Source organism: Rhinopithecus roxellana, chromosome 6 (genome assembly GCF_007565055.1).
Source record: "Rhinopithecus roxellana isolate Shanxi Qingling chromosome 6, ASM756505v1, whole genome shotgun sequence".
In the NCBI taxonomy this organism is placed as follows: Eukaryota; Metazoa; Chordata; class Mammalia; order Primates; family Cercopithecidae; genus Rhinopithecus; species Rhinopithecus roxellana.
Window position 1 is genome coordinate 147,638,898 of NC_044554.1, and position 12,560 is coordinate 147,651,457.

The following is a 12,560-nucleotide window of genomic DNA, read 5'->3' on the forward strand; positions in this document are numbered from 1 at the left end:
ACGTTTATTCTAAGCTAGTTTATTTCCTTCATACTGAATATCTTTCTCAAAGGAAGTGTGACTGTTCACTCGCTTCATAGAAAAATATTCTCTTGATTCAGTTTTGGTAGTTGTATCTAATAGTTGTTGGTTCAGTTGATTTAGCTATAGTTTCTTTTGTTGGTATCTTATAACCAGTAGTGACTTTTTTTTTTTTTTTTTAAAGAACTGGAATTGGTGTTTTTTTTCTCTTTGTGAAGCCACTGACTTGAAAAGAGATTATCATTAATGACTTCATTAATATGACCTCCCTGGAAGCCCAAATTAGCTCAGACAACTCAAATAAACAAAATAATAGAACTCTTCAGTTATTTTAGGCAGAGTTCTCCAGTGTTTGTAAATGCTACCTTTTCATTTTTCTGATGGCTTTAGTTTACCAGGTAGTTTAGATACATAGTTAAGTCTTTCCATGAAATATGGTTGCTGGTAGCAAAGTCCCTTTGTTAGGGCAGAGGTAAAGGAAGATTGCTACCGAATATACTCTTTATCTTGGAATGCTTGCAAACCTCAGGTAGGGAGAGGCTGACAACTAGCCTGATACTCTACAGTGGTTTCCAGGTTCATGATTAACAATCTCTTTTTGGGATATTCATTATATTCAGTAAAGCAGGACTTTGGCCGTAACAGAAGCAGAGGGGACATAAGAAGAAAGTTGGTATTTTTTAAAGTGCTTATTATTACAAAACTTTAAAAATTTGCCTTAGTATTTCAAACAGGTCAGCAAAAGAAACAGTTGTAAAAGCACACTGTTTCCGATCTTAGCAATAAGCCTTCTTACTAATGGCTAAAATATGAGTAGAGCCTTACTGCTGTGCTTGCTCTGTAGAAACTTCATTGATTTGTGAAGTAAATTAGATTAATTTGGTTAGCAAAAATCTTGCCCCAGTTTTCCCCATTATTACAGAGATGCCTGTTTTAATGACTCAAGCAAGTGCGGTCAGGACAGTCATAGTTTCTTATGTGTATTGTAGAATTAGTGATTGTACTGAGCCTGTGACAAACTCTGCAGGTTGCTTTTTTGGGTAAATCCTCATTTGTTTCTGTTTTCTCAAAAGTAGAGCACAAAATAGGGAAAACATTTGGATCTTGCAGTTTTTATAATCTGCTTTCACCATTCATCTGCTATACAGTGCTTGGTGTTTACTAAGCCAGTGAGCGTTCATGAATCTCTAATAGATTTTCAACAGTATGTATTTTATTAACACTACATTTCTATTTTTATTTTTAAATATAAGTTTATTTTAATCAGTAAACATGTGGAAAGGGTACATGAATACTAGCAGTCGAAGTAGGATCATTGGACCTAGGATGAAATGATAGGTTTTTTTATAGGTGGAGAAGAACAAATAAGCTGAGCCATTTCAAGTAGACCAGCTAAGATTTTACATAGTTTGAGAGATTTGAACAAGCTTGTACCAGAAGCCCAAGAAGACAGGCTGGGTCTGGGATCTGTGGAAATGAGTGAGAGTTAGTAGTAGAGACTTAAGTTGTTGGATAGTGGTTCTCTTTTCTGGTTGCATACAGGATTGACATTACTTGGGGAGATGTGGGGGCAGGGATATGTGTATTCATATACACACCGACAGACACACATGCACACACTCCCAGGCCCCACTCCCAGAAAGTCGTTGTCATCTATTTTTTTTTTAAAGGCCCCTAATGATTCTAATGTGTAACCAGGGTTGAGAAATGCTGGTCCAGGGGATTTAGAAGGGCAGGAATGTAGGCACAGAGATGTTAGCATCAGGTTTAGTTATAGGATCCCAAAACCTAGGGAGAGGGGAAGAGATGAATGGGATGGGCTAGGTTAGGGAGGAAAATGATGAAGCTCAAGGGTTCTCATAGGAAGGAAAAGTTAATTGACCCATAGCCAATAAAATACTGACTTTTAATTGTCCTTGTTTCTGTTTCTAGTGTTCGTTACTAGGAGCCAGGAGGTTTATATTGGCAGCATGTGCACAAAAACAGCTCTGATTCATTTGGTTTTGATTCAGATAGAAGCAGAGGGCTAGGCTTTCCAGGAGAGTTGAATTTTTGGTTTGGTTTTTTAACTTTTAAATGCCCATATAACTTTCTGAGCCAAATGGGTTTTAGTTATTTTCCAGTTTGTCTGTATTTTTACATTTAATCATATTTTTAAGAAGTTGCAGTATTTACAAAGTATATATTTTCTTAATTATGACATGCAAATATTCATGAAATTTATATTAAATATTATGTATTTTCTGAAGGCATAAGTTTATTCTTAGTTGGTATAATTTAACTTGTATGAATTACTTGTTTCAGATTCACAATGACATCCTTTCAAGAAGTCCCATTGCAGACTTCCAACTTTGCCCATGTCATCTTTCAAAATGTGGCCAAGAGTTACCTTCCTAATGCACACCTGGAATGTCATTACACCTTAACTCCATATATTCATCCACATCCAAAAGATTGGGTTGGTATATTCAAGGTAAGAAAGCTTTCTGAATATGTTCTCCATGTAAACACTTTTAATTTTCTTTAAAACAGATTGATAAGTAGCTTGTACTTGCCTTTTCTTGATTCTGCAATAAGACTCATTTTTGTAAACATCACCATGAAATATTTAACAGTGGGGAGTAGATAAAATGAATGTTGGGAACTCCATTTCACCAGATTTTCCTCTCTCTGATCAAAAAGTTTACCTTCACTTAAGGACTTGTGAAAATTTTTTCAGAATCTTCTTTTCCTATTTTCTCTGTTCATTACCTGAAAAAAAATGATCTGTTTCTTTGGGTTCTTATATTATTTACTGTATTTTCCAGTCATTTGAAATTAATTTTATACAGCTTGACAGCCATGTTATTATCCCTTCTACTGTTGTCCTGCATGGCTTAAATATTGCTCAGATTATATTACACAGTTTTAAGAGTATTCTGTTTGTATTACACAGTTTTAAAGTATTCTGTTTAACATGACTGAATAGTAAACTCTTTGATGGCAGGAGTTCCAGTTCTTATGTTTTCCAGTTCTTATGTTTGTATAATACTTTCTTGAAAATAAAAGTGATCATTACAGTGGTACACCTCACTATGCAGGATGTTTTCTGGCAATTTTAACTCTTCAGAATGTAGTGGAAAACCAAAACATAAGAGTGTCCTCTGAGCAGTCAAAATAATGTCATGAATGTCCAAACAGTAAAACACATTCACTTTTCTCCTGTGTTATTCTGTATTCTTCCTCAGAATCAGTTTGTTTTATTTTAGTTAGGATTTTTATGGGCTTGATATTTTGATTGTCTAATCTGTATAAAGTTAAACAACAAGGAAGAAAGAAATGAATAGCTGCTAGAAATTAGGCACATTGAAAGTGTCTAGAAGTAAAAGTCCAGCCTGATGGGAAGGCAGAAAAACATTTGGACAAAACAAAGTTTTGGCATTTAACGACTTTTAGTTCCTTTCTTTGAATTCCTCATTTCTTGATGTTTTTGAATACAACATAATAGTTATTTACTGTAGTTATTTACCATTTATTTACTTTTTGTGTCAGTTTTTTAGGCTTGTCAGATCCCAAAATGGAGAAACATTCATTGTAACAATTTTATGAAATCAGTAGTAGTTTTTAAATTTTATTTCTTATTTTTTGAGACAGGGTCTTATTCTATCACTCAGGCTGGAGTGCAGTGGTGGGATAGTGGCTTACTGCAACCTGACCTCCTGGGCTCAAGTGATCCTTTCCCTGCAGCCTTCCAAATAGCTGGGATTATAGATACACCACGCCTGGCTAATTTTAAAATTTTTTTTGTAGAGACAGGGTCTCATTATGTTGCCTAGGCTGGTTTTAACTTCCTAGGCTTAAGTGATCCTCCGTGTCCTAGCCTCCCAAAGTGCTGGGATTACAGGTGTGAGCCACCGCATCTGGCCTCAGTAGTAGTTTCGATTTTATGGGAGATACTGGTATCAAGTTAAAGATACTGATTGAGAATTGGTGTTTTCTGTAGTAACAGAGCAGAATGGAAGAAAACAGAAATGTGATTGAGGAAAAAGAAGGGCATTTCCAGCAGGAAAATGGTACAGGTTGAACATCCTAAATCTGAAAATCTGAAATCTGAAATGCTTTGAAATCCAAAACTTTTTGAATGCTGACATGTGTGCTAAGAAAATGCTCATTGGAACATTTTATGTTTTGGATTTGGGATGCCCAACTAGTAGGTATAATGCAAATATTCCAAAATCTGATGACAAATTTAGAAATCCAAAGCACTTCTGGTCTCAAGCATTTTGGATAAGGGATACTGAATCTGTAAAAGCAGAGGCTCGGAGGTAGTAATGTTCATGAGAATGAGTAAGTCAGTTTACAGCATAAGCTTCAGTTAGGGAAGTTGTGGAAGATGAGATTGGAGATAAGTTTCATTCTGTCTATGAAAGACCTTCAGTGTTAGACAGTTTATAGACTTTTTTCTAAAGGGCAGTGGGAAGTCTTTGTATATGTATGGGTTGTTTGAAAAAGTTATGTTTCAGGAAGATGAATTATTACCTTTTTCCTGCAGACTCCTTTTTTATTTCTTGTATTTTTTCATTTTTTAACAGCCGAAAGCCTGTGACTTTCCCTTCAAATCCAAACATCAGTTTTAACCATTTTATTACTTACATATTTCTAAATTCTTAATATCACTGCTCTAGTTCATGCCTTCCGTATTTTTTACCGAGACTATTGCAATAGGTCACCTGTTACCCACTTTTATTCTTGTCCTCTAACCTTTGTTTTTTAACTGCTCTATATAAGCTGTAAAATGGAAACCTGAACATGTCTTTCTCTTATTTGAAACTCTTCATTGGTTCTTCATCATCTATGGAATAATGCCAAGACCAAATAACCTAGAGTCATACAGGGCTCCTGTATAAGATTTAATTTCTGGCTTCATTTCTGGTCATTCCTGCTGCTGCTTTTTTGCTTTGGTAATGCTGAACTATACTTCTTTCATTGTGCACTTTAAGGATTGTAAGTTTTCTCTCAGCAAAAAAGAAAAAAAATCTTCTGTTTAATACTTTTTCCATCCTTTTTGCCAGGATAAAACTTTAAAACTCAATAGGAAGTTCAAGCATGTAGTAAAAATTTCAGGTAATACAGGAAGGCTCAAGGAAGAAAATAATCATGCTTAACACTTTTACCTAGTGTTAACTGTTGTTAACATAATGGTATATAGCTACATGTAATAAAATTACAAATAGTTATACACATGCATAATGTGTGTGTCATAAGTATATACATACATACTACTGATGCATCATAGTGTGTGTATATATTCGTTGAACCAGTTTCTTATTATTGGAATTTACATTGTTGCTAAATGCTTATCATTAATACGTAATAAAGTATTAATGTCTACCTATCTTCATTTTGTCTACTTATTTCATAAGGTAAGTTCTTGGAAGTAGAATCACCATGTTTATGGCATTGTATGTTTTTAAGCACTTTATGTGTACAGCAAATTGCCCTCTAAAGTGATTTTGATAGACACCATATTGACAAGCAGGCAGGAAGAGAGTGCATGGGTAGCGATTGTAAGGGAGGAGGAATGAAGATGGGAAAGTGGTATGCTTGAGAAAGTGTTAAGGAATTTGATTTGCTTGGGACAGCTATCAATTAAAAATTTATTATTATTATTTTTTCTAGAGACAGGGTTTTGCCATGTTGCCCAGGCTGGTCTCGAACTCCTGGGCTCAAGCAATCCACCTGCCTCAGCCTACATAAGTGCTGGGATTGATAAGTGCTGGGATTGTAGGCATGAACCACTGTGCCCAGCTGCAGATACCAGTTTTAGAAGATGGATGGGAAAGGTTAGTTTGGATCATGTTGTAGATTGTTTTAATATTTGAGGGATAGTTTTTAAGTAAGGAGTAATAAAGTTTAGACGTGAAGCTTAATCTTATAGTGCTGAGTATGATAAATTGGAATTTGAAGAGAATGGAGGTAAAGAGAACGTTTAGACTATCCTAATTTTCTATGTGAGATAGTGAAAGCCTAAAGTGGAGAAGGAAGTAAGTTGTGCGTAATAATCCATAAATAGAATTCATAGGATATGTCAACAGTCAATTGAATTAGGACTGGCACTCATTCTATGGCGTCTCAGTAAGGAGGAGCAAGGTCATGTGTTAAAAGTTGGGGAGGGCTTGAGTATAGATAATTGTCCTTGCTACTGTGGAAGAATGTCACAGGGAATTGGAGTAGCTTAACCAGAAGATTACTAAGCAGCAATTTTATGACTTTCTCCAGAGAGATTCAGCATTTGGAATTGTGTCAAGAGTGCCAGAAGTGGCTGTCATTCAAACTGGGTGTTGGAAAAGGGTGGGAATGGGAAGGGAAGAGGACAAAGGATACTATGGTGGTTTTGAGTATATTATTGAAATGATTGACTGTTAGTGAAGTCCAGGTTGGGTAGGGAAATGAGTGAAGCCAAACAAGGGATATAGACTGAGTAGGAGGTTTTTGTTCCTTTTAGTTTTTTTTACTCCCTCTGCAGTATTGATTGATTCGTTTTAATTATAATGAAAATAAACATATAACTTATGTTTATTATTTTATACGTTCACCTCTCATCTGAGCATTATACTGCCTATTTTACAGATGATGGAACTGAGGTCCAGAGATTAAAGTGACTTGTTCAAAGTTATCCATTACACATTGGAGCTGAGATTTGAACCTTATGTAAATTGGCATTCAATAATTATTCTCTGGCTGTTTGGTTGAGCTATCAGATTATTCAGAATTAACAACAGAGTTGCTAATAAGTTCAGCGTGGATTTTCTTTAGTGACAGAATTGAAGTAAAATTACAGTAAAAGATTCAGAATTGAAGTAAAATTACAGGAAAAGATTTAGAACTGCACCTGATGCAGGCTGGGCACAGTGGCTCACGCCTGTAATCCCAGCCCTTTGGGAGGCTGAAGCGGGCAGATCACTTGAGGTCAGGAGTTTGAGAACAGCCTGGCCAAAATGGCAAAACCCTGACTCTACTAAAAATACAAAAATTAGCCAGGTGTGGTGGTGCGTGCTGGTAATCCCAGCTACTCAGGAGGCTGAGACATGAGTATCGCTTGAACCCAGAAGGTGGAGGTTGCAGTGAGCAGAGATTGCACTAGAGCACTCCAGCCTAGGCGACAGAGCAAGATTGCGTCTCAAATAAAAAAATAAAAAGAACTGCACCTGATGCCATATCTTTATTATTAAACCAACATTAATTGCAGTAAAACATTATATGTTACATTATATTTGTTTTGTTCTGTTTTGTGTTTATGAATTTGATTTGGTCTTAGTTGTGTAAGTACATAAGCATGAGGAATTGGTGTATGTTTAGATTTGTGCTTAGTACAAATTAAATTACCTTACAGTTAAAGACCCCCAGTGGATACCTGAAATTACAGGTAGTAATGAACTCTGTTTACATTGTACTTTTCTGATACAGTCATACCTATGATAAAGTTTAATTTATAAATTAGGCACAGTAAGAGTTAACAACAATAACTAAAAATAGAACAATTATAACTGTAATTGTTATATTACCTGATACCTGGCCTGCATCATTAGCAACTCTGTTGCTAATTTTGAATAATCAGATCTTTCACTTAACCAAACAGCCAGAGTAAAAGTTATGTGAATGTGGTTTCTCTCACTCTCAAAATATCTTATTGTACTATACTTACTTATTTTGGCGTCTGGTTGACCTCAGGAAACTAAAACCACAGAAAGTGACACCTTAGATAAAGGATGACTACTGTAGTAACATTAAAAGTCCATGAGTTTTTGTTTTTTAAACTTTAGAGTCTTAGAATTCTCACATCTCCGAGATACTGTTCTGATTGGAATTCTCACATATCCGAGATACTGTTATAGTTGAGGAAATTGGAAGTGCAGAGTGGTCATGTGATGTGTTCAAAGTCACATTGCTAATGCATGACGTACCCTATACTAGACAAACAAAACCTCCCGATAAGATACTATTTTCACTGCATCCTGCTGCCAAGCACATGAAAAACTAAGTTGCCTGATTAGAAGGTGGATCTAAACAGTGATTTTATTCTTGAATATCCTGTTTCAAGCTTTTGTTTCTTTGTTCCTTGTTTTTCCTTTTCCTTTTCAAATTTTTTTCCTCCTCCTTCTGTTTTCCTGCCTTGGTCTCCCCTTCGGTCCTGTCTCATTCCACTCATTTTCTGTTTAAAAAAAAAAGTCCTCTGGTTTAAAAAAAAAATTATAATTATTATATTATAATATATATAAATATTTATAATTATAATTATTTATAATTATAAAATTAAAACGTCCTATAGTCCCACTACCAAAGTATATCCCTACCTAATATCAATGGTTAGCACTGTTAATGTTGTATTTCCTTCCAGCCTTGTTTTATTAGTGGAAGGAGACTTTCAGTCTTTTTTGTTTTTGTTTTCGAGACGGAGTCTTGCTCTGTCTCCCAGGCTGGCGTGCAGCGGTGCAATCTCGGCTCACTGCAACCTCCGCCTCCCGGGTTCACGCCATTTTCCTGTCTCAGCGTCCAGAGTAGCTGGGACTACAGGCGCCTGCCACCACGCTCGGCTAATTTTTTTTTTTTTTTGTATTTTTAGTAGAGACGGGGTTTCACCGTATTAGCCAGGATGGTCTTGATATCCTGACCTTGTGATCCTCCCACCTCGGCCTCCCAAAGTGCTGGGATTACAGGCGTGAGCCACCGCGCCCATCCTCAGTCTTTTTTCTAATATATATATTTTGAATGTTGCTGGCATATCTCATGTCTTTTTTAATGCCGTGATTTTTTCACTTAATCACTTACAATTCTGTACCGTTTTATCTCGTTGAGGAATTTATGCTGTTTATGATATTTCTCTCTTGAATCAGTGTTGCATATTCCCTTTGTATATCTAGGCATTTTTGCAGTTATTTTTTTCCTAAAGGAACTTTTCTGGTAACATGATTTTTAGAAGCTACATTGTATACAAAAGAAGGAAAATGAATGCTCCTACCCATTGTACTCCTACCTTCCCCAGTGATGTCTGTTGTTGTATGTTTCTGGATTAGAAAAATTCATAGGCTCATTTTATCCTTTTTTTGTGGGCTTTTTTCCTCACTTAATTATATTTCTTGGGAATCCTCCTATATCCTATATCCATATGTAATCAGCTCATTTATTTTCAGTGCCTTTCCTCCTCCAAGGCTTGTCTCCCTTTATTCATCTCCAAACATCAGCCCCTCTTCTCTGTTTCTTTCTTTCCAACTGGTCTCTCGTATGCTTTCCTCACCCTAATGTTTCTGTCTTTTCCTCTGTTTCTCCAGGATTTATTATCTTTATTTTTTCTAGGTAACTTTGATGTCATTCTGGTCTTCTGTATGTTCTTTCTCAGAATTTTCTTTATGATCAAAACTTACAAAACGTGTTTTTCTGAAATGTTAATCCTATTTAAAAGGAATATATTGTGGCTTTCTCCCTTCTCTTTCACCCTTGTTTAATTTCCATTTTCTCATTTATTTTGCTCTTGCAGTAGTAACAAGAATGATGCCCACTGCTGTTGTAATTCTTCAAACTAAAGTATGTGACATATTCATTGCTTTAGTTTCTTTCTTAACATACATACAGCCTCCAATGGATCTGTGACTACAATTAACTGGTTAACTAGATTCAGGTATATCTCCTAGAAGCAATATATTTTGGCAGTTTTAGATAACTGGCTATTTTGTCCCATTGTCCGAAGTGTTGCCATGTTCTCCCTGCCATTTTTCAATATTTGAAAATTGCTGTTATCAACTGTAAGTGTAATAATTTTCTTTTCACTTGGTAATGGTGGACTAAAAGACAAGATTTCTTGCATTTCAGTGTGTCCTGTAGCATTGAGAAGCAAGTTCTAGCCTGGTGACCAGGAAAATAAAACAGAGAATCAACCTTTGGTTTGGACACATTATGGTTTATTGACCCTTCTAATTAGATTTATTATTATTGCAGTGGACTCCTACATAATTTCCTGATGTTCATCTTTTGTGTTCCTTCCAGTACTGTCCAGTCTAACATACTTTCATGAGGGAGCTTGATATAAGACAGTTACATCCCAAAGGAGCCCATTCCCTGTGTCTTGCCAGGTTGAGAGACTTCTACATTTAATTTTTATGTATGCCTAACATGCCCCTCTCTAAGTAACTTAAGAACTATTTAGTTTTCCTTACTTAAAAGCAGTTTGAAGTGTAGTTCTGTATTTCTGACTTTTTGCTCAGGATTGTATCTCGCCCCCCAAATTCTTGGTAGGCTCAGTTCTCAGGCTGCTAAGAAGCACTTACGTGATAGGTGCTGTGCTAAATACTCTACAGGGATGATCTCATTTAATACAGACACAACCTTTAGAGGCTGTTTTTGTTATCAGAGGAGAAAATAGAAATGAATAACTTGTCCAAAACCATACAGCTAGCAAATGATCTGGTATTCTGACCTCACACTCTATGCTCTTAATTATTACAAAATACTACACCTATAATAACTACCATTCATGGAGTGTTTGCCATGGATTAGGCACTTCATGTGCTGCTTTTAGGTTCATTATCTTATTTAATTCTTCCAACAGCTGTGAAAGGAAAAACTGGTTCAAACAGGTGAGGTAAATGACTTGTTCACTGATTCCTCAGGTTTCATATCTGTAAAGAGATGAATAGTGTCAAATGTTTTTTTACCTTGACACAGAACAGAATAAATTGTAGGATTTGTCCCAGCATGCAAATACACCAGAAACCAAATTTCGTGAAACACTTACCCTTAATGTACTCCAGTACTTTCTCTTCTATATAGTTACAAAATAAATGCCAGTCATGAACCGCTAAATTGGTTTTATCACTTCCTACTGGGTTATAACCTGTAGTTTCAACCATTCCTTTGGAGGCTAAAGGTGACTAAGGTTCGTCCAGCTTCAGTATTCTGTTGTCTATAATTAAGCCAATCACAATCCTAGGTATAATCTAACCTTTTGGCTGATGCATAAATTTTTGTAATATTACTAGCGAATGGATCTCTAATACCTGTTTTAAACATCTCCAGTTTTCAATATTTAGCATGGTATAGTCCATCTGGAAAATACGGATTGAGATATGTATATATTCATGTTGTAAGTAGAAAATGTGTTGGGTGAGACATGAGTGATCTATCTGTGTATATATAAACATCTTGGTGCTAAAGGTCTTTTTACAAAATTTGCCAATTGGGTGCAGGCAAGACTTGCCAAAGATGAGGGATTAGTGAATTTAGTGGATTTAGGGGGAGGCAGATGTCTAAGTAAAACAAATAAAACACTTAAATTGGAGGTATAAATTAAGTTTTTTGAATTTTGATATATCTGAAAATTCTTCAGAGATGAATTTGTAATGCATGTCTAATGTTTTAAATATTAATTTTCTTTAGTCTATAACTCCCTCAGTTGTTGGATCTACTAGACATTCAGTATGTGCCACCTTTGAAAATAATACTGTGGGCCAGGCGCGGTGGCTCAAGCCTGTAATCCCAGCACTTTGGGAGGCCGAGACGGGCGGATCACGAGGTCAGGAGATCGAGACCATCCTGGCTAATATGGTGAAACCCCGTCTCTACTAAAAATACAAAAAACTAGCCGGGCGAGGTGGCGGGCGCCTGTAGTCCCAGCTACTCGGGAGGCTGAGGCAGGAGAATGGCGTAAACCCGGGAGGCGGAGCTTGCAGTGAGCTGAGATCCGGCCACTGCACTCCAGCCTGGGTGACAGAGCGAGACTCCGCCTCAATAAAAAAAAAAAAAAAAAAAAAGAAAATAATACTCTGTGGTCAATAAAAAATAAATAACAAGTATTTAAAAACTCACTGTGTTTAGTGAAATTAAATTTTAATCAAAACAAGTTTTTATATTTGATCATGTGGATAGATTATCCTTGAGAAATTGGAAGCAAATTCCTTTTTAATACAGTAGAAATTCTATTCAATTTATGTAGATTTTTATAGCATTAGGCTGTGCTTTAATTTAAAAATAATTTGACATGCTTGTTAAAATACTCATGATTTGTAAACATATTAAATGTATATTTTAACTGTAAAATACAATTTAAAAAATGCTGTATGAGCCTAATATTAAACTATTTGCTTATAAATCTGCCTTTTTTGTTATTTCCCTTTAGGTTGGATGGAGTACTGCTCGTGATTATTACACGTTTTTATGGTCCCCTATGCCTGAACATTATGTGGAAGGATCAACAGTCAATTGTGTACTAGCATTCCAAGGTAAGGACTGAAAACTGCAGGACTCGATGAAACTAGATGTCTTATTGCCGTTAAAGATGTTGTACTCCATTGTAATGATTTGTTCAGGTATGTCCAGGGTACCAAAGTTGAATTAATTTGTGTCTTAGCAAAAGCCCTAAGAATGTAACTGTCTAGTGTAGGCCACATGATATTTTATGTAGACATTTAAAAGTTATTGGTTGTTGTCTTAACTTTCACTGAAGAGTGGGTTTCTTTTTAGATATTAATTTTTGGGGATTGTTTTTCAAGTGAGAAAACAATACAATA

General features: G+C 35.8%; 1 protein-coding gene across 7 annotated transcripts in view; it reads left to right on the forward strand.

Moving 5' to 3' along the window:
* TAX1BP1 (Tax1 binding protein 1) overlaps nt 1-12,560 on the forward strand; it is an 86,653-nt gene that overhangs the window by 5,504 nt on the left and 68,589 nt on the right. For all 7 annotated transcript variants that reach the window (XM_010388316.2, XM_010388318.2, XM_010388321.2 and 4 more), the window contains exons 2-3: nt 2,326-2,494; nt 12,170-12,272. In XM_010388316.2, coding sequence (XP_010386618.2) covers nt 2,333-2,494; nt 12,170-12,272 — 265 coding nt within the window. In that variant the 5' untranslated portion in view covers nt 2,326-2,332. The remainder of the gene's footprint in view (nt 1-2,325; nt 2,495-12,169; nt 12,273-12,560) is intronic.